This window comes from Pelmatolapia mariae, linkage group LG3_W (genome assembly GCF_036321145.2).
Source record: "Pelmatolapia mariae isolate MD_Pm_ZW linkage group LG3_W, Pm_UMD_F_2, whole genome shotgun sequence".
Lineage (NCBI taxonomy): Eukaryota > Metazoa > Chordata > Actinopteri > Cichliformes > Cichlidae > Pelmatolapia > Pelmatolapia mariae.
This window is the reverse complement of record NC_086229.1, coordinates 38,128,071-38,151,619: the sequence shown is the minus strand read 5'-3', so window position 1 is coordinate 38,151,619 and position 23,549 is coordinate 38,128,071. Positions and strand designations below refer to the sequence as shown.

The 23,549-nt window shown below is 41.9% G+C and overlaps 2 protein-coding genes across 2 annotated transcripts in view; both read right to left on the bottom strand.

The window, feature by feature from the left end:
* The window catches only part of LOC134622556 (NACHT, LRR and PYD domains-containing protein 12-like), a 365,686-nt gene that overhangs the window by 184,580 nt on the left and 157,557 nt on the right, over positions 1-23,549 (bottom strand). The window lies entirely within an intron of this gene.
* LOC134624416 (stonustoxin subunit alpha-like) lies at positions 14,081-15,229 on the bottom strand. Its single transcript, XM_063469403.1, has 2 exons — positions 15,094-15,229; positions 14,081-14,945 (listed from the first exon to the last, which is right to left on the bottom strand). Exons 1-2 carry the CDS (start codon positions 15,170-15,172, stop codon positions 14,371-14,373), a joined length of 654 nt encoding a protein of 217 aa, XP_063325473.1. The 5' UTR covers positions 15,173-15,229; the 3' UTR covers positions 14,081-14,370.

Below are 23,549 nucleotides of genomic sequence, written 5' to 3'. Positions count from 1 at the left end.
TGCAGCACTCCCTGATGTTTGAAAAGCTAAATGTCCATTTTAAAGTGCTCGTGTGTAGGATTGTGTTTCCTTCCTTTGTGCAGTTCTTACAGTAAACATGTTTGAATGTTTCCTGTTCCCCTGATGCTTCTTCCTGTTGGATAAAGTTGGTTTGAATAACATGTTCTTATAGGTTTCAATGAACTTCAAACTGGGATCCACTTACAAAACTGTCTCATTTTATTGGAACGATCCACATTTGCATCCATTCACGGTACATTTGACATCTGAACACGTTTGTACACATGATGAAAGGACAGATGGTGTTTGTGTGTCCTTCTTAAACTTAGTGTGAATGTTTCATCATGTAGAACTACTTAGAACAAAGTCTTTGGGAACATTTGGAGAACACGTTTAGGAAAGTAACATCCTGGTAGAACATTTTCTTAAAGCAAAGCAGAGCTGCAACATGACTGTGAGGATTCACAATAATAAAGTCACAATACTTTATTATTATGAAGACTAAAGTGCAGCTTAATGCTGCCAATGAATACACATGTTCTTTGTGAAAGCATGAGCACAGCTGACATGCACCACACTGACCCCACTCGCCCCATTTCTTCATCCACTTCTTGCTCTTGTGCTTGAAATGAGACGCAGACGCAGCAAAAGTCAGAGGCTCTAAAATCCACAAAAAGGGGGCTTGTTAGATCAGGATATTGATGTGATCCATAGAAAACTCAGTGGACTTTGCATCCATCAAATCCTGTTAGATGTTTGTTTTTCCTTCACAGCTTTGTGATGAAGGCTAAAGAACAGAGATATGAACTATTGCCAATATGAATCCTGATGCATGACGTGGGCACAGACCCACCAAAGCAACACTCAGCTCACCTCATTCCAGGCGCTTGTCTGCTGGAGACCATGAGCCTTGTTAGTCACACATTAGCACCGTGGTAGGTGTTAGGTTCAGGAATTGAGGAGGAAGACCAAAATAACCACCACTGATCCGGCCGGGTGCAATTAGACGGCATTTTAATGAATACACATGTGGAGTCCAACACTGAGCAGATTTCAGCATTGAACTATCTTACAACCAGAAGTCAAAGCCTTTATAGAAGGAAATAGTACAGCCCACCTCCTTCCTGTTGCTAGGCAAATAATACAGTATACGTCAACTCAAAACCACAATGACTTTTAACACAGTTTAACACAGTTTTAAAAGAACATTGTCTAGTCCCCATGCTGAAAATATAAATGACACTGCTTACTTCTTAAAACTTAAAACTTAACCCTAAAGAAATATAAGTAATTATATTACAGTCAAACTGTTAAAAATTACAATGGTCAGCATGCTCTGTTGGAAGTTACAAATTATATCCTGAACAGGGCATCTTTCTGGACCTGACATTCCCCCTGTTTGACCTCTGGTTTACCAGAGGTCAACACAAAACTACGTGTTGCATCACTTCTGGTCCCACACAACGCTCTCCCGCTGGTGCACACTGCGTCCAATGGAACAAGTCGTCCCTTCCAACTGCACCGCTGTAGCCATCAGGGACCTCTCCTTTCGCTCTAGGCTTCCTCCTGGCTCCTTTCTCGTACCCCCCCCCCCCCCCCCCCCCCCTGTTCATCTGGGGCTGCCTCCTTCTGAGCCTGTCCGACCTCTCCGCCAGGGTTGGTTCTCGCCTCTCTTGTTAAAATCTGGCCTCCTGCAAAGGATAGAAAACACCTTCTCCTCCTACGGCTCTAACTTACTCTGTTCCTCAAGCTCTCTTTATTCAAACCTGATTCAACCTAATATTACTCAACACATGCACCTAATTACGTTTTCGGCTTTTATTTCTATATATTATTCAACCTTCCTCATCATGTATAAAACTCTCAAAGTGCTGCTTTCACATCCACTTCCTGTTGCTCGCTCTCTTTTCCCTTATCTGATCATCAACATCCTGTGCTGTTGCAGCTGCATGTAAGTCACCTTTTACAAGAAAAATCATCATATACACTTATTCTACTACAAGCTCAAAAAACTTCAATCAGCTAAGTGTAAGCATATAATCAATAGCTCCTAAATAAATTGCATCATTGCTGAAAGCTGCTTAAAACCACACCTGTACGTCAACTCTAACTGTATTTTAGAACTCACATTTCCTGTGTTATAACCTGTTCTTGGTATAACATTTTATTTCATTTTGCTGCTCTTAATGTAATGATACACTCTAATTTATACTTTATCAGACTTAAGCAAAATATATAAGCTTCTCCCTTTGCTTCTGTTTTAAACAAAAACTTGGTCACTTCAACAAGCATCTGTTATTCTATAACTGCATTTTATATAATAAGACTAATCTAGAGCTGCATGTGTTATCCCAATATTTTACATGTCACCCAATTTAGTTACAAGCCAACTCTTATTCAGTTCCTCTTGTCTGTCACTTGTTACAGGGCCAGCTCAAATTCAGTTAAAAGCTAAAGGATTTTCAGGCCCTAGGCCTCAAATCAATACTGTCATATGTGTGGATGAACTCTATGTCTGTAAGCGTGTGCAATCCTTCAATAACTCAGGTCATTCCCTCTTTTTAACCCTCCAGACACGACTTTCTAAGCCACAACTCCTTTAAAGGCACAGCATGCACTGTGTATGACATCCTTTCTATGTTTGTAATCTATTCATTTGGGACAGCGACACTTTTAGTATGCTCATATGCTCATAATAATATCTGTAAGTGTAAGCCTGGATTATAACCACTTATCCCAAAAATATCCCCACACATTTCCTACTCCTAAAATCTTCCCTAGTTTTCCCCAAATTATCTAAGCATATCTTTTATTCCCCCAGTTTCCCTTTAAATTCGGTGTAGAACCTCTCATGGACACCCTTTATCTTCTAAACAGAATACAGTTCATTTTACTCCTTTAGCCTAAACATGAAAATAACAATTCCTGCTTCAGTTTTACCATATCTAAATTATCACAAACACCCCATAATTATAAAATCATCCTATAACCCACTCTCTTCCAGGCCTGCTTAGAACAAAAATCAAAAAAGAGAGCTGATTATTAGCTCATCAAAGTACCAAACAAAATCACCTGACAGGTTTTTTCTGAGTGCACTACAAAAATTTTTGGGCCCTTCTCAGACAAATCCATGTCTAATCAAACACCCTCTCTTCAAATAAAACAACAACCTCAAAAATCAGAAACAATCTCACAGTTCACCCGTTCACTGCAGTGAAAACCTTGTCAAAAGATCAAAGACCGTCTGCACAATGTCTCCCTTCCTCACTCCGCCATGTTTTCATTAAACATAGCATACAAACCCATTTCAACAACCTATCATCCCTAAATTATAAATTTCCTGTCCAAATCTGCACCTCTGCACAGCCCTGACCAGCGTAATCAAATATCCTGTTACTTTACCCTTTTATATTTCGCCATATAATCCTCAACAGCCACCGCTCTCTCTCGAACTGAAAGCCTCCGAGACACAAACACAGGAAGTGTCTCTGTCACTCACTCACTCCAGCTAATTTGCATAGTGACTCACAGCTCAACAGCCAACTTGACAAGAGAAATACATGTTTAAACCTTATCACATTAGTCAATTATTTTCATTTTCTTTCTATACTAATCACTGTTTGATCACTCAGTACGAGAGCACTCCTAAGTCCCTCTTATAAAAACTGCGTTAATCACTTTTCTTTTGTTTGTTTTTCCCTCTATTTTATTAAACATTCACACCATTCTCTCACTCATACAATTAGCAAGCCGATCTTCATTGCGTATGCTTATTCTTAGCCAAGTTTGATCAACGTCTGCGCCTCAATCCTCATGAACTTGCCTGTGTCTTCTTAAGATTAATGCATTTTCTGTTTGTATGTATGGTTTTGCACATGTTGCTTTGCCGTATTTCAGACTCCTTCACAATTCTCCACTTCACAGTCAGTTTTTCTCCGTCCCCGAATTACTAGCCCACACTTTTCGATTCCCACCTTAAATAATAGCCCAAATAATACCAGGTTCCTGGACACATTATTCTGTGAACAATTCAACCAGAAACTTGCCTTAACATATCCATTGAAGTTAACCTATAATTTCTTCGACTGCTGCATCTGGAAAATTGTTCCAGGTCTGCTTTGCTCCTAAAAATAACAAAACTAAGACATTTTCATTATTATCACATGGGCCTAAACGACGATTTCTCCTCCTCTGGTCAAAAATACCCATTATGTCATGTATGTAAGCGTGTTCTTCCTTGCGTTATGTGGTCATGTAAATGCAGTGTAAGCTGTTTTCTTCATTGCATGCCTTCATTTTATTCTTCCTTGCATTCTATTTATTCATGTCAATATACACTAAGTGTAAGCTGTTTCTTCATTGCACCTTAAATTTTAATCAGTTTTACTTCATGGATCTTTTCTCTAAGTTCTGGATTCAAACTATCTCACTCCTAATTCATTCCAAACATAATTTCACCTGTAACAATTTGTGCATGTGTGTTTTCTATTCATTAATATAATTGTCAGTTATTCTCCTTCATTATTTTTACCTTTTGTATTGTTTACCTCTTTGTTGTGACGTGGTGGACATCCCTAAAACCTCAAGAGTCCAGCCTTCAACTTCAACCCAATCACATCCTATATACTCGCAATCAGACTTGTCCTGATTCACCTGACCTTGGTCCCTCTCCTCACACTGTCCTGTTTGGCCTTCAAAGCAAACACAGTCTGTTTCTTCTCTGTTTTGATGTTTCAGTGTTCCTCTTTTACGTTAAGTTCCAGTCTGGCAAAATATCACATTCAGTTCCTTCGCCTCAGTGCCCCCCAGTCATGTGACACTGTTCTTGACCAGCCTCCAGTTCCCCCTGCATGTTTTATCATGGGGTTTCCTCCACTCTGCTTCTGGAGTCGTCAGTCAATCTTATTTTCATTTACTCTCTTGTTCTTCTCCAGCCATCTTTCAGTCTTCTCTTTCAAGCATGGCAAACATGAAACTCAGTGCCCAATGCTTTTCCACAGTTCTTTATCCCACTGTTCAACTGCCCAGCCTGTAATTCACAGTACATGTTGCATACATGCTGCTGCTGGCGTCGTCAGTGTTAATAGTTCGGTTCCTTTTGTCTGCTGTTGATCCACGATGTTCTATCCGTCTTCATCAGGAGATTAGCTGGCCTTTGAGCTTCTTCTCAGAGTCAAGGACAAAGTGCCAGGTGAAGCTATAATTTTAAGCCAAAGAGTGGCCTGTTTTTCCCAATTGTGTTAATCTATGCTTTTGCTGCTGTGCTCAAGGGTTCCAGGTTTAGAGACGTTCACCTGTATTAACACACTAAAGCATACAATTAATATCCTTTTCATTTCTTTTCTTTTTTTTTTTTTTTTTGCTTCATCTATCTGTAGTTCAACTCGTGTCTCTCTCTGGGTTCTCTCTTCACACACTCTGTTCCTTTTATGGGCATGCAGCCCCGGTTACACACACACAGGCACACAGAGCCATATTTCCTGTTTCTGCAGACTCATCGAACTCTTTGTTTTTTCTTTATATGTATAGTCTACAAACCCTCTTTAATTCTACTAACTCTTCATCTAAAAACCATACAGCTTTAGTTCACTCACACTTTTAAATAGAGCTCTTTTGTCATTCAAGTCAAAGAAAAAACTAAAATCTCTACTCATTCTCACAACACACACATGAAATAAAACACACCTGCATTTCTGGCTCACCATAGGTTACCACTTTAAAGTAATATGTTGGTCTTAAGTACTGTACAATGCACTCAACCGATATATATAAGTCAGTCAACACCTATACATCCACAGTAATAAATTCACCCTCTATTATACAATTCTAATGAACAGCATCTCAGTCACAGGCATTTAGCAAATTTTTCAAACAATGATTATTAAGTTCACTCACACTCTAAACTGAAACCAACAGTCTCCATGTGCATCACCGCACCTAATTTGCATTTTCACACACACAGCGTGCATGTTCACAGGCTCTCTAAAAATAACTCACAGAACTCTACCATCCTGTCATTCAGTCAGACTCATCAAACACCCAACTCTGTTTATACATAATTTTACACAGACGCCATATATATACAACTGCACAGATTTTAGGCCTTTTCGCTCCTAACAATTTCGTTAAATTTACCATAACCGACTTTAACGGACAAACCCCAGGTTTTTGGTAGTCAATTCCCGGCCAGACTTTAACTGTCCGTCCAAATTCCTAACCCTAAGTTAATTTACCAGTAGCCAAAAAAGCGCCAGAATAGGAGACTTTAACTCCTAGCAATTTTGAAGGTTCTCCAGGCCTTCCCGGTTTGTCGTACCGTACTAACCCTCAGTCGCCGCTAGGTGAAGGACAAACGTCTTTGTCCAGCAGGGAGCGTTACCTCCGAGAAATATGCGCTTCTTACCAGTTACCGCTGGCGTTCTAGAAAATTTAGAGTAATTTGAACAACAATCTATGAATCCGAACCAGGATTAAGATTGAGGACAACCCCCAACAATTTCGGAGGTTCCCACATCTCCTCGGATGTTGCCCGAAACTATCCCTACTCTTCAGGGTAGGTGAAGGATAAACGTCTTTATCCAGCAGGGAGCGTCACCTCCGGGAAACTTCTTCTCAGGGTTGTATAATCAATGGGACTCTAACCCACGGAATGACCAAATTGCCTACTTTCCACGTGAGACTCTAACTCACTTTAACTCTTTTCCTTTTCTTTGGGACTTTAACCCAGTACTTTTACTTATAACTTATCCTTATTTCAACCAACACACTCATGAGATTACAATCAAAACCAAAATCAAACCAGACATTCACCAGTAGTTTCAGTGATCAGGCTTTGAATTTGACATGCCCAATATGACACCTTTTGGAAATATATTTCAACAGGCAGTGTCTTACCTTTAAATACCCCGGGGAATGCCTGCTCACTTTCACCACTGATTAGCGTCTGCCCGTGTAATCACCACGGACCCTGGATCTCTCCGTCTACACCTCCAAAATCCCCCTTTCACCGGACGAGCCCCCAAATGTTAGGTTCAGGAATTGAGGAGGAAGACCAAAATAACCACCTCTGATCCGGCCGGGTGCAATTAGACGGCATTTTAATGAATACACATGTGGAGTCCAACACTGAGCAGATTTCAGCATTGAACTATCTTACAACCAGAAGTCAAAGCCTTTATAGAAGGAAATAGTACAGCCCACCTCCTTCCTGTTGCTAGGCAAATAATACAGTATACGTCAACTCAAAACCACAATGACTTTTAACACAGTTTAACACAGTTTTAAAAGAACATTGTCTAGTCCCCATGCTGAAAATATAAATGACACTGCTTACTTCTTAAAACTTAAAACTTAACCCTAAAGAAATATAAGTAATTATATTACAGTCAAACTGTTAAAAATTACAATGGTCAGCATGCTCTGTTGGAAGTTACAAATTATATCCTGAACAGGGCATCTTTCCGGACCTGACATAGGAAACAGCCTCCATCATTTCATTAGATCTGAATTTGGACTGTTTCCCTCTGGATGAGAACCAAGTCTGTCAAATCTATTGATCCAACACAAACTATCAAACACATTGGCTCACAGTCAGATTGGCTTTGTATGGATGGTGTAACAGGGGCTGGGAAAGGATGCTGAAAGCTGAATATAATACAGAACAATAACATATAATCATGTAGAAACATGATCTTCAACAGGCACACTTCTATTATTCATGATCACAAAGAACTTGTGCAGCCCTGAGATCAGCCCTAATATATGAGTGTGTTTGCCCAAAGATTGAAACAGCATCAACATGACAGCTGTAAGAAATCTTCTCTCAGCCTTGTTTGGCAGAAGATCCCTGCAACAAAGATTGTAGCTGAAAGATGACGTGTGTAAAGTTTGTCTTTGGGAGGGTTGAGGCTGTTTTTAGACCTTTGATAGTTTCAATCCAGTTCTGAAAGACAGAAATAAAAACAACATCATTAAGATCAGATCATGGAGCTGTTTCCTGCCTTGTTTCTAGCTTCACATTACAAGACTTTACTACAATAAAGATGCTAACATGTATCTGTAGCAACAACATCATTGAATCTGTAACAACTGGAGCCAAACCAGTGGCTCTGCTGGGATCACTGGTGAGCCAACACTTCCTTGTTGATGCAGATTTCAGGGCTTCCTGTTGCTCCTCCGTTATAACTGTTCTCTCTTCTCAACACATGATGACACAAAGGAATCAGCAGTGACGAAGATGATGCTGAAGCACACATTTCACACATATAACAGAGCAGTCCAGTTACACACACCTCTGCTTGACATTAGGCCTCAAACAAAGACACAAAACACTAACTTGACTCTAAATAGAAGAAACTGGCAGCTTTTTCTGTTCTGTGCTTATTTATATTTGACACACATGCTTCTCTTTGTGCAAACACACATCGCACTATAAGGGTAACCTAGCACACAATGATTGGACAGCACAGTGATGATGCTGGGAGATCCTATACGAAGCAACACAGAAACACTGAGAACTTTAAACATTGATTATATTGAGATAAGCAGCCGACCCAGTCTAGATAAAGGCGAGCAGCTGGGACCGCTGCTGCACCAAAAACAGGTTTCAGTGTTTCCATGTGTGTGTGTGTGATGTCTTTACTTATACTGGTCAATAGACTTTAGTCAACACATGATTGAAAGGTGTTACACATGAAATAAAAACAGTGTTTCATCTTTATTCCTGTGAAGCAGCTGCATTATAACCAATCTGCTCCTTTGTGGCCTTTAAAACAGCTTAAATAACTGTTGTTATATTTGTTTCTGCTCCTCTTGGACAGACGACTCTTGAAAAGACATTTTTGAATTTCAATGTGACTTTAACTGGATAAATATGGGATATATAAACGTCTGCAACAAACTGATTCCAGCTTCTACCTCATGATAGGAATGTTTTTGTGGCTCAAGATGACCTGATATCTTTCATGATGGAGACATTTGACACATGTTTCACATATTATAGACCAACAAGTTATTCATAGCAGTTTAAATACGGGGAGTCACTTTTGGGCCCAGCAGATAAAACAGAGCCAATATTTCCTTCTTTATTTAAGTGACGTGTGTCACAGATGTGACCTAGTAAAGTGTAGCTGAACATTAGTAACGTTATTAACACTCTCAGCTCGTCCTTGTTCCAGACCTGAAGATCCTCTTCTTTCATTCAGCAGCAGCTTCAGGTCTCTGATGGTCCAGGCTTGTTGTTGGGAAACAGCCCTGCTGGGATGATGGTGTCCTCACAGAAACAGTCAGTGATGCTGTTGATCTCCATCACAGAGCACGTCCCAGTCTGCAGGCTCAGTCCTGCAGGGCCTCGCTGGCTTCCTGACTCCACCCAGTCAACAACAGGAAGTGTTTGCAGGAACAAAGTGAGGCTGTGGTCAAACAGGAGTTTTTATCTCCTGGCTCTGACTCTCACTGCGGCCCCGCTGCTGTGTCAACATGTGTTTGTGCTAAACAATGATGGAAAGTGTTATAAATGACTTGTTGGCCTCTGATCTGTCACAAACAGCTGAAACGTGTCTCTCATGAGTCACATGAAGGTTTCTGACAGAAAGGACAAAAAGTAGCTGCAGTCAGTTTGTGTCATTTTTATATTTATTCATCTGGGAGAAAAATCTGAGGGACATTAAAATGTGTTTTTCAACAGAGACAAGAACATAAATATAACGTCACAGGTAAATGAACATATTTCAAGTAAACAGCTGGACTGATCAGGTCCAAACACAGAGTGATCAACAAACAGCTGTCATATCTTTATATATAAGCTCTTTATAAATCCTGTTCACTGCAGTCTGTTTACTAATAATGTCAAACTGTTAGAAACACAGAAACATGGTCTTTGTTGACATAAAGCTGTCTGGGATCCTTTGTTGTTCTTTTGATGCAGAGTTACATTATAAATATAAAGAGTTATTTCAGAGTCTCATCAGTTTTCCTGCATGTCTTTATTGAACACATCAGCAGGGCTGAAGCTCTCATGTTAAACACACACTGATCTATGGACACGTTCATGTGTTTCTAACAGAACCAGGCTGTTATCAGCTGCACTAACATGATGTCACACACACTGAATGTAACAGTGACATCATCACACAATCAGCTGTGATTGTTTCACTGTCATCAAACTAGTCAACAGGAAGTAGAATCAATAGAAACAATCATTTACTGACAGCATGTCTGATGGAAATAAGTGCAGATTATGTATGAAGTATAACTGCACACAGTAACTGTGTTACAATAAGGACTTAACAGCGCCCTCTGCTGGAGTGTTTCAGTACTGCGTTAACTAGAATACACCACCTCCTCCTCCTCCTCACACCACCTGCTACAGCTCTACTCTTCTATGACTACAGTCATCCACAGCACTGATGTGAGGTCACATGGTTCATATGTAAGGAGCACAGAGACGTGCTAGCAGCTGACCTCAGGTCAGTTTAATGACTGTGAGCAGCAGCTGTGTTCTTGTCACTGTGACAGGGAGACACTCTCAGACACAGCGCTCATGTCAGCTTGTTCTCATGCAGGAGGATCAGGAGCTCCATGTTTGTCTTCATGTTTGAATCATGATGTGTTTGTGCCATCAGAGTCTGTCATGAGTACTCAGGGTTTCACAGCAGCTCTTCTGGATGCTGACGAGGACTCCAACCTCATGTTTCACCTCTCTGAGCTTCTGATGTCTGTGAACACTCGTGTTTCTTCTCTGGGCTCATCTGGACAAAAACACCTTTCTGTGTTTGGCTCCAGCCTCATTGTGACCGACAGGAAGTGTGTTATCCATGAGCTTCTTTGTTTCCTGCTGTGTTTCCTGTCTGTGGACAAACACGAGTGTTTCAGCTGAGGACTTGGTTCCTTCCACCTGTCCATACAGGACATCACGCTGTCTTTTCTCTTTAAATGCAGCTCCAGGTCCTTCCACGTGCTGTATTTGTGCAGTTTGTAGTGTGTCCTGGGAAACGTAGCACACATGGTGTTCTTCTGCTGTTTCCTCCTTTCACTGAGTGTGAAACACTGACGCTGTGCTGTTGTTCACAGAGCTGATTGTAGCTGCAGCTGGACTCTGTCATCTAACTGAATGTGTTGGTGCTGATCACGGGGCTCTGAGGGGGGAGCAGCAGGAGGACTCTGGATGCTGACGTCAGTGTATCTGTGGAAGCTCACACAGCGTGTCTCTGTCATTCAATATTGTGCTAAATATTGTATCTATGCTAAGATGAACAGACTGTGTGTTCACTGGTCTCTGTGCTGCTGACTGCTTTGCTCTGATGTCATCATCACTCCCTCCTCCACCCTCAGCAGTCCCAGCATGCTGCTGTGGTGCACCCCACCCTCACTCTACACCTGAGCCATAGACCACACCCTCCACCTCAATATACACCACAGTTTTCTCTGCTATGGAAATGAGATCAGGAGGAAATCATTATTATTATTATTTAATAAATGCTCACATTAATGTGGGCTTATTTGTTTCATATTAGAAACATTAGTTGAGTGCTTTTAGTATAAAATGGTGAAAGTCCCTCTTTTTGCTCCTCCCCTCACCTGTGGATGGACGGTGCTGTTACCGTGGTGACAGCTGTGAGCTTGGATGTGTTTCAGTCCTGCCTGGTTATCACTGCAGGAATCTTTCACATTTATTACAGGTAATAACTCTGATTTTTCTGTGTATTATGAACTAAATGTATCCTGATACACACAGAGATGGATGAGCAGAGGTCACATGATGAAAGAAAAAACATGGAGTCTTTGATTTATTTAGATATTTATTGATGAATGCAAACAAACCCTGACACTGAACCATCGTCGAGCAGAACAAACCTGATCACATGACCTGCTGACCCAAACAGTGAAAAGCTCCATGGCAACAACAACAAACAGCCTCACATATGTTAACAGAGGCTGTTAGAAGCACAGAGTCTTTACAGTCTTTCTCCTGTTTGTACACAGATCTCTGCACATCTTCATCACAGTTACTCACAGACGTGCAGAGTGTGTGGATATCAAAGCTAAGTTTCCACCATGTTTGTAGTCTGTACTGGGACTCATGGAGCATCTCTCTATGAGCACTCAGTGCTTTAAACAGTGAGTCCCAGTTTAACCAGCAGCCTTCACACCACACATCACACAGACATGGAAACTTCAAACCCTCAGACTGAAGTCACTGGCAGTCTTTAATTAATGAATAAAGCTGGTCAAATCCATCACGTGGACACATGTGATTGTGTAGTATTGATCCCAATGCTGGTATTAGTCCTGGATCAATAACACTGGATGGATGCGTTCAGCATGGAGCCCTGAGCTGTGTTACAGACAAACATGAAACTGACAGGTCTGTGTCATTCACAGTCTGTAACACTTCTAAACAACAGAGGCTGACCCAAGTGCCTCAGAGCCAGGCACGCTCACATCACAGCTCTCTAAATAAGTTTCAAAATAAGAGCTGAAAGCTGTGTTTGCTTGTGTTAGCTTATTATTGTGGAGACTAACATTCAGTGATCATGTGTTCAGACTCATAATGATTACTCTCATAAATCCTGATCTTTGTATTTACTGTGTGTTGGATCAATAACTGAGATTCATCGTATCACACAGCTGTGCTGCTGCTGGTGATGTCAGCACATCTGGAACAATACGAGGTATCTGCTACCAGACTGAGCAGGACGTGAGACCTGTGGACTGTTTAAAGCTGTCCCTCCACAGCTCACTCAGACCTGATCCACACCTCAGTGAGATTCTCTGACTTCCTCAGTAGAGACAGAAACCATTCAGATCTGGGACGATCAGCTGACTGATGATGTCACACAGACTGTGTTTTTCAGGAACAGTGATTCTGATGTGAGCCTGCTAGCTGACAGCAGACCTGATGAAACCACATGTTGACATCTGTGAGGACAGACTGGACTCTTTGACTGCACCTTGGTTCTCCTCAGAGGTCTGTACAGGAGCATGTCCACCCCCACTGAAGATCTCAGTCACTGTGAAACATAGAAAGCTGCTTGTGTGGCCTCTGCCTCACATGTAGATGCAGCTACAGGTTTCTCTGTCAGTCAGACTGAAACAGTGTCCTGATGCTGCATCATTCAGCTCTGTGCCCCAGTCAGCATCACTGTGTCTCCCAGTGTCAGTGTTTCTTTTCCTGTAACACTCAGCACAGGCTCAGCTGGTATCCAGTGTTGGACTTTCAGCTGCTGTCATAGATCCTCTAACATAGATCAGCTCTGCTACATGTTGTTAGATCAGTGCAGCTGCCTGTCATGTCCTGATGTTTCTCTGGGTCAGCAGCTTCTCCATCAGAGGTTCACATGGAGCTGATCCAGTATCTCCAGTAACTGTGTTCTGTGCCTCACTGGTTCATCCTTCTGTCTGTGTGACGTCAGTCAGATGTTAAACTCTGTAATCTTCACTGTGTCACAGAGTTCAGTGAGTCCTGTTATTCACAGTATCAATCAGATCATCAGAGATGATCAGCAATCAGTGGTGCCAACAGCACCTCCTGTGGTGAGAGGATGCAATAATGCAATGCAGCATTTTTACACTGAACACTTGCAGTCATGGAAACTGTCTGTTGGATCTGTGTGACGTTGCTTTCTTGTGTTGCTTTCTTGGTTAGAGTTCCTCACAAATGTCCAGATGATTCTTCTAATGAGGCGTCGACCATGTTTTCAGTTCTTTGGAAGAAAACATCGCCCTTTGCCATCCTTACTTTTCTTTGACTTCTTCAAATGCAGCTGAACTCCAGCTGGTATTTGATTGGACTCTGCAGCTGTTTCTGGTCATCAGTTCATTCCTGCAAACCTCTGAACCTGAACAACAATGATGCTGCATTGCTGGCTGATCCCAAAAGGTTGATTCTGTTCATCTGGACGTTTTCACGTTTGCTCACTGATCAGGTGACTTCTTCAGTCTCAGCTGACTGCAGTTTTACAACCTTACAAACAGCACATTTGCACAATGACTGGAACCAGCAGCACCTGATATATATGATACTAATATAATACATATATAATCCATACTAATGATGAAGGAACTGAGCTCACAGTGTTCATTCAGTGAACTACTCAGTTTATTTTGGCCTCAGAAATGCTCACTCTGTTTGTACATCACTGTCAGCAATAGACTCATTCTGCTGTGTGGACAGGAACACATGTGACATCACTTCCTGTTTGTTTGTGACTGAAGAAGTTTACAAGGAATCATTTAGAAGAGTTTCAAACATCAACTGATTGAATCCATGAATCTGAAAACGTGTTTGTGAGTGAAAGAGACAGACATGTACAGACTGAACTATCTGTTCAACAGTCAGAGTGTTTCTCTAACAGGAGACACTCTTTACACTCAGCACAGGGACACTGAGCAACCAGGAGACCAGAGTCTAAACCCAGGATAAAGAGTTTGAGTGAATGTGGTGTTGAAGGTGTGGAGGTGGATCAGAGTGTCAGACGAGACTCTGTAGAAGGACAGAGTGCCAGCAGGACAGTCCACATACACTGCTGCTCTGTTAGAGACGGAGGAGGAGGGGGAGGAGGAGGAGGAGGAGGAGGAGGAGGGGGAGGAGGAGGAGGAGGAGATGGATGTGTGTCTGTTATTGTGCCAGACAAACTTAGGACCATCATCAGAGCAGTACAGACTCCAGGACTGATCATTGTGTCCAAACCAACAGTCATAACTGCCTCCTTTCCTTCTGATGCTTCGGTAACTCACTGATATATGAACGATTCCTCTCCACTCGACCTCCCAGTAACAGCGACCAGTCAGACCATTTCTACACAGCAGCTGAGGAAGAACATCAAATCTGTCTGGATGATCAGGATATGACTGAACCTCCTCCACATGTGTCACCTTCCTGTTGTTGTCAGACAGTTGGAGGCTTGTGTTCAATGTGTTTGTGTCGATTGTGAGTTGACAGGAATCTGATGGAGAGAACAAACACAATCCAGCTGCAGTTATTGATCCATCATCTGTTCATTGATTGACACTTTGATGATGACTCCTGACATGATGAAGATGGTTGAATGTGTGCTGCTTTGTTTTCATGAATCCCATTAAAAACACACTTACACTTCCTCAGACCTGGTCTCAACCATCGGACTCCAGCAGGCTCCACCCTGAAAGGAGGAGGGGTCAGAGCAGTCAGCATGCACACATGGACATTACATGGCTCTCATACACACACTGTTACACACTGAGCTCAAAGCTCGGCTCCATTGTTTTATTTAAAGAAATCTACATTTATTTATCAGCACATTTAAAAACAGCTTGAGCCAAAGTGCTGCACAGAGCAGAGATAAAATAGGAAACATACACAGTAATTACTATAAAGACTCGTCAGGATTGAAAGCTACAGAGTACAAATGTGTTTCCAACCGGGTTTTAAAAATGTCGAGTGTTGGTGACGACCTGATGTGAAGGGCGACTGTTCCAGAGTTTGGCTGCAGCGATCGATAAAGCTCACCTCTGTTTTTACAGCTAGTTCTGGTCAGAAGCTACTTATCTGCAGACCTGAGGGCTCGACTTGGATTATTTTTGTTAAATAGAGATAAGACGGAGCCAATCCATTCAGAGATTTAAAGACAAACAAGATCTGGAAGTGGATTCTACGACGTACTGGTAACCAGTGGAAAAAGCTGGTGATGGGTCGTCTAGCACAGAGCCACCGCTGGAACCAGACAATTCATGAGAGAGAGAACTGTGACAGCGCCGTTCCTTCGCTTGACCTCAGTCGCTCTCGTCTGCTCCCTCATAACACTGCTCTTTATTGAGGTTACATGAATATGCATAAGTTCATTAACATATGACATCTTACACAGGTATGAACAAAGAGTACCAGTCTGTGCATAGTGTAGGTATGTGTGTGTGTGTGTGTGTGTGTGTGTGTGTGTGTGCGTGTGTGTGTGTGTTCCAGATGTGACCCTGTGACCCCAAAGCTGCTGCTAAGAGTCCAGCGGTCCCCCTAACAAAGGGCTCTTATACTTAAGCAGACACAGAGTAGGTGTCCTCCTACACCATAAATCAGTAAGAGAAGGTACGACCTCTCTCATAACCCCAAGTTGTGTGTGCATACCAGAGCACTCTGGAAGGCACACAGAGTTTTTACAGACTACTAAGGATCAGACCTCTATTATTATGCCATCAATTATAAAACTCTAAGTATATATGAGTAAATATTTCTAAGCATAAATGACAATCAACAATATAAACCTTACAGCTGGTTTTAAAAGCAGAATTTATATGTTTCTCAAATGAGAAAGAGCTATCGAGAAATATTCCTAAATCTTTAGTTCTGAACTTTTCCAGTAGGCCAAGGTCAAAATTATTCGATAATGCTAATTGCTTGAAGACGTTTCACCTCTCATCCGAGAAGCTTCTTCAGTTCTAAGGTCAAATGGTGGAGAGTCCCAGATTTAAACCCAGTGGAAGTTTCCCCCCAAAGAGGGACAAAGGACCCCCTGATGATCCTCTACCTAATCACATGAGCCAAGGTGTGAAAGTGGGTGTGGGTCCCAATCAGCCAGGGTTTCGGGTGAGCTCATTGTTAAACCTGGCCCCACCTTGTCATGTGAATTCCTGAGGTCAGATGGCCCAGGATGTGAGTGGGCGTTAAGGCGTCTGGGAAGGGATCTTAAAACTGGATTATAGATGGCAGACAATTGGTGTCGTAAACCACCGCCTCTGTTCAAAGATGGTCGCTCACAGTGGACGTAAATGGCTTCTTTCACTCCTCTTTCAAACCATCTGTCCTCTCTGTCCAAAATGTGAACGTTGGCATCCTCGAAAGAGTGACCTTTGACCTTTAGATGCAGATGGACTGCTGAGTCTTGTCCCGTGGAGGTGGCTCTTCTATGTTGTGCCATGCGCTTGTGAAGTGGCTGTTTGGTCTCTCCAATGTAGAGGTCTGGGCATTCCTCACTGCACTGTACAGCATACACCACGTTGTTAAGTCTGTGTTTTGGAGTTTTGTCTTTCGGGTGAACCAGTTTCTGTCTGAGTGTGTTGCTGGGTCTGAAGTACACTAGGATGTCGTGTTTGGAGAAAACTCTCCTGAGTTTCTCTGATACACCGGCTACATAGGGGATGACAATGTTGTTGCGTCTGTCTTTCTTATCCTCCCTCGCTGGTGTCTGATCTTCTTTTCTGTGCATCTTTGCTGACTTTATAAATGCCCAATTAGGATAGCCACATGTTTTAAGTGCTTCCTTTACATGTGTGTGTTCCTTCTTTTTCCCTTCAGGCTTAGAGGGAACATGTTCTGCCCGGTGGTGTAGGGTCCTGATTACTCCAAGTTTGTGTTCCAGAGGGTGATGTGAGTCAAAGAGGAGGTACTGGTCCGTGTGTGTGGGCTTCCGGTAAACTTCGATGTTGAGGTTGCCATTCTCTCCAATGTGCACGGCGCAGTCCAGGAAAGGCAAACAGTTATCCTTTGTGTCTTCCCTGGTGAACTTGATGTTTTTATCCACGGCGTTAATGTGCGCAGTGAAGGATTCCACTTCTTGTGTTTTGATTTTGACCCAGGTGTCGTCTACATATCTGTACCAGTGGCTGGGTACTGGCCAAGAGCCTTTCTTTCCACTTCCTCCATGTAAATGTTGGCTACAATAGGTGACACGGGGGAGCCCATGGCGCAGCCATGTTTTTGTCTGTAGAAACCTTCGTTGTATTTGAAATATGTAGTGGTGAGGCAGAGGTCTAACAGTGTGCAAATCTGATCGGGTGTGAAGTTGGTCCTGTCCTCCAAGGAGCTGTCTTCTTGTAGTCGTTTTCTGACAGTCTCCACTGCCTCCGTAGTGGGTATGCAAGTGAAGAGGGAGACTACATCAAAGGACACCATGGTTTCATCTGGTTCCAGGGTAAGTTTCTGGACCTTGTCAGTGAAGTCGGTGGAGTTCTTGATGTGGTGTGGGGTGTTCCCCACGAGAGGTGCAAGGATGGTAGCAAGGTGTTTCGAGATGTTGTAGGTGGCTGAATTTATGCTACTGACAATGGGTCTGAGAGGGATACCTTCCTTGTGGATCTTAGGAAGTCCGTAGATGCAGGGTATGGCATCTCCTGGGTAAAGGCGGTGATATGTAAGGCGGTCGATGATTTTGTCCCTTTCAAGGTCTTGAAGGCAAGCTATAACTTTCTTTTTGTAGCTGCTTGTGGGGTCTCGCTTTAAGGCTTCGTAGGTATTGGTGTCACTGAGGAGAGTAGTGATCTTTGTGTGGTAATCCGTTGTGTTTAGGACCACGGTGCACCTTCCCTTATCGGCTGGTAATATAGTGATGTTGTGGTCTTTGCTCAGGGAAGCGACGGCCTTCTTTTCTTGTAATGTGAGGTTAGAGGGAGGGACTTTGGCACTGGAGAGGGTGGCTGAGACTTTCATCCTGATCTGTTCTGCTTCTGTCTGTGATAATTTGTTGATCTGTATGGCAGTTTCTGTGGCTGTGATGAGGTCCACTATGGGCAACTGTTGCAGAACAATGGCAAAATTGAGTCCTTTGGCTAATACGTTCTTTTCAGGTTCAGTGAGATTCCGGTCTGAAAAGTTCTTCACCCATTTTTTCTGACTGTCCTCAGGTGTATGTTCTTCTCTGAGTTGTGTAGATTCAGACTGAGGAGTGAGTGTTTTTGAAAGCAAGGTGTGGAATTTCCTGCGTTGTCTTTCTTTTGCTTTAGAGTGTTGGGCCCGCTGAGCCTTGTCCACAAACTTGTAAACCTCTTCTAAAATTGGAGAGGGTAGAGGGGTTTCCAGTTCCTGCAGAGTCTGGCTAATCTTGCTCTGGAGGGCATCTATAGTGAAATGGACCTGTCTTATCCTTTCACTTAGAAGCTGATTTTGTGCTCTCCGTAGAATCAAGTCCGCTCTGTGTCCTCTGACAGTGGATCCAAGGTGCAGGCTCTTAGGAACAACTCTGCTTTGTCTGCATCTCAGGTTGAAACGGAGATGGTTCCTATAATCCGCTAGTTTTCTTGATTCCCTTTCATACTCCCGCACCAGTTGAAGGGTGTTCCTCCCAAAATGTACGGCAATATGTCTGTGAAGGTTCTCAGTCATCCAGGTCATTGTAGTCTAAGGAGCTTGGAAAGAAAAGCGTCTGGACTTCTTTAAGTTGCTTTAAGACGTTTCACCTTTCATCCGAGAAGCTTCTTCAGTTCTAAGGGTCAAATGGTCAAGAGTCCCAGATTTAAACCCAGTGGGAGTTTCCCCCCAAAGAGGGACAAAGCAACTTAAAGAAGTCCAGACGCTTTTCTTTCCAAGCTCCTTAGACTACAATGACCTGGATGACTGAGAACCTTCACAGAGATAATGCTAATTCTTTTCCCTTGCATTATAACGATGTGAGGAGTTAATGCTAAGTGTGCTGCCATTAGCAGCTAATTCTAATTAGGGGTGAATTATTATTACCAGCTAATGCTAATATCGTTTTCTCTTCCCTTTTAACAATGTGAGCAGCTAGTTCTAGGGTAGGCTGATGCTAGCAGCTAATGCTAATTTGATGTGAATAAGCATTATATTAGTGAGGAGTTAATGCTAAGCAGACTGCCATTAGTGGCTAATGCTAATTTTAGGTGAATAGGAATTGGCATCTAATGCTAATGCCATATTTTCTTGCTTTATAACAATGTGACCAGCTAATGCTAAGTAGGTTGCCGTTATTAGCTAATACTAATTTGAGGTGAATTACCATTTTCCGCTTATGCTAACAATGTTTTTTCTTACTTTTTAACAATATGAGTAGCTAATGTGAACACTATTTTTCATTCAATTTTAACAATGTGAGCAGCTACTACTGAATAGGTTACCGTTATTAACTAGTGCTAATTTGATTTGAATTAGCATCATCCGTTAATCTTTTCCCTTGCATTATAACAATGTGAGCAGCTAATGCTAAGAAGGCTGCTGTTATTAGCTAATGCTAATGTGATGCGAGTTAGCATTATCTGATAATGCTATCACTTTTCACTTGCTGTTTAACAATGTGAGGGGTTAAATGTATTAATTATTAATTCTAATTAGGAGTGAATAATTATTACCGGCTAATGCTAGTGCTATGTAGGCTGATGTTAGCAGCTAATGCTAATTTGATGTGAATTAAAATTATACGCTAATGCTAACACTGTTTTCCCTTACTTTATAACAATGTGAACGGCTAATGCTAACACTCTTTTACCCAGCATTACAACAATCTGAGCTGCTAATGCTAAGAAGGCCACCATTAACACCTATGTCTAATTCAAGGCAAATACGCATTAGAATGTAATGCTCGTATCGTTTTCCTTTGCTATATAACAATGTGAGCACCTACTGCTATGTAGACTGCAGTTAGTAGCTAATAATAATTTAATGCGAGTTAGCATTAGTAATAATTTAATGCGAGTTAATTATCCGATAATGCTAACAATTTTCACTTGCAATATAACGATGTGAGCAACTAATGCTAAGTATACTGCCATTAGCGGCTAATTCTAATTAGGGGTGAATAATTATTACCAGCTAATGCTAATGTCTTTTTCTCTTCCCTTTTAACAATGTGAGCAGCTAGTGCTAGGTAGGCTGATGCTAGCAGCTAATGCTAATTTGATGTGAAGAGTTAATGCTAAGTAGACTGCCATTAGTGGCTAATGCTAAATTTAGGTGAATAGGAATTGGCATCTAATGCTAATACCATATTTTCTTGCTTTATAACAATATGGTGTCCTATTTAGCATTAACTCTTCACATCGCAGGGGAAAAGTTAAAATTGAATGAAAAATAGTGTTCACATTAGCTACTCATATTGTTAAAAAGTAAGAAAAAAAACATTGTTATCATAAGTGGAAAATGGTAATTCACCTCAAATTAGTATTAGCTAATAACGGCAACCTACTTAGCATTATCTGGATTAGTTGCTAATTCTAATTTTAGATGAAAAAGCATTAGCAGCTAATGCTCATACTGTTTTCCTTTGCTTTGTAAGAATGACAGCATCTAATGATACGAAGTCTACTGTTATTAACTATTGCTAAATTGATGTGAATTAGCATTATCCGATAATGGTAACCGTTTTCCCCTGCATTATAACGATGTCAGGAGTAAATGCTAAGTAGGCTGACATTAGGAGCTAACTCTAATTAGGTGAATAATTATTAGCAGCTAAATCTAATATCGTTTTCCCTTCTCTTTTAACAATGCGAGCAGCTAATGCTAATTTGATGTGAATTAGCATTATATTAGTGAGGAGTTAATGCTAAGTAGGCTACCATTGCAGCTAAAGCTAATTTGAGGTGAATAAGCATTAGTAGCTAACGCTAATACCCTTCTCTGTAGTGTTATAATGATGTGAGACGTTAATGCTAAGTAGGCTGCCATTAGCAGCTATTGCTAATACTGTTTTCCCTTGCTTTCTACAACTTGAGCAGCTATTGCTAAGTAGGCCACTTTGCTCTGCTAAGGATTTGTGTGACCATGATGGAAACTCTGATAAGCTAATGCTGCTAAGCTAATGCTGTTTATGGGCCCTGTTAGAATCAATATTTCATTCTCATACTGTTGTTTGACAACAATAACAGAAAAATGTGCACTTGAGAACAAATTTATTATGAATTCCGCTGTGAATGTAGAGTTTGTCATTATTTAAGCTTCCTTTTCCACATGTTAGCTGACACTTTATTAGGTACACTGGCATCTATCTCAGGTACACCTGTGACCTAGATGTTCCTGCAAACAGACTCCTTGGAGACCCCTACATAAATATCCATGTACTATCCAGCTAGACTAGTGCGTCTGTCTGTGAAAATATTCCTGCATGTGTGATTGTTCATGTCTCATCTGCAGGAAACAAACAGGAAGTGAGTGAAGGACACAGGAAATGTTTCCAGCTCTTCCTCTTCTATCAGACATTCTCTCCATACCTGAGAGTGTCCAGTCTCCAGCCTGGATCCTTCAGTCCAGCCGACAGCAGCTTCATTCCTGAGTCACCTGGATGATTGTAGCTCAGGTCCAGCTCTCTCAGATGGGAGGGGTTGGAGCTCAGAGCTGAGGCCAGAGAAGTACAGCCTTCCTCTGTGACCAGACAGCCTGACAGACTGCAGACACACAAAACAACAATCTGTCTTTTATCCATCTCTATGGCAGCATAACTAAGGGATAGTTCAGGGTCACCTGATCCAGCTCTAACTATAAGCTTTATCAAAAAGGAAAGTTTGAAGCTGATCTTCAAAGTAGAGAGGGTGTCTGTCTCCTGAACTCAAACTGGGAGCTGCTTCCACACCCAGTCCAACATAGCCAGGCTTTCTTTGTTGCTTTGACAAAACCTCAAATCCCAGTCAGAGATGATGAGTATCATCACAGTGATGATCATTTCTCTGTTAACCCAGGCTTTCTGCTTCAGGATCTGTGCACGCTCACATAACAAGGAGACCTTTAAACATCATTTCACTAAATGGATGGACTGAGCACAATCATGAACCTGCTGAATTCATGAACATCAAGAATGCAGCGAGTGGTGGAATAAAGATTTGACCTCAGTGTTACTGTCTATTCCTAACATATTCCTAACATGATAGGAGCACTTTAGAGCTCTAAAACTGGAAGTGACACATATTTAAACTCTACATGTTACTCAGTACATTCAGTTCTGACACTCGCCCAAAGTCCAACAAAGGAAACATGGAGATCACATCAGTTTGTCACCAAAGTCTAATTATTAGGGCAAGTTAACCTGTTATTATCTCGTTAACTCATTAACTGATTAACACCAACAATTATTTTATCGCACATTAACACAGTTTTTAAAATCATGATTATTGTGAAAGTGCTCACTGGCTCTGAATATAAAAGCCATGGGTCACAGGAGGGATGTTGACCAGTGCTGGCTTGAAATGGGCGTCATTATGCGTCTCAACCAATGAGAGCATTGAGGGTGGGCCTAATACTACTGCAGCGCTCACGTGACCCAGGACAGAAAGAAAGGGGCGTGGACAGAAACATGGAGACAGGTACACATCTTTGACATGTTCATTTTAAACTGTTCCAGGAGTCAATGTTGATACAACTAAAGTTATCTGGAAGCAACAGCGAGTTTTTTTGTAATCACCGGAGTACTTCATGTCTGAAGTATCACTTAAATGCATTACACGCTGTTGATGGCAGCAAACAAACCACCCAAACAAACAGCGGTGGGAGGCTTGGGCAGACTACGTAGATTCAGCTTGTGGGAGGAATCTAGATAAACCAAATAAAGACAAGCTAACAAACACCATAGTGAAGTGAGTAGCTACAAACTGCAGGCTGATTAGTGTTGTTGAAGAAGTCGGTCTGAGGAACGTTCTAAGGATCAACAAATGACGGCATGTATGAGCTTCAAGACGCACCATCACAAGAAGAACACATGAGCTGCAGAAAAAGGAGAGACTACAAAAGCCACAGCGTTACAACGTGCACCAGCTGTTGGTCTCTCTGGAGACTACTGGGCGTGGCTGGGTAACCATGGTTACCTGGGAGTTACAGAAACGTGCAGAACATGTGACTCATGTTGCACAGCAGTGGGACATTTGAA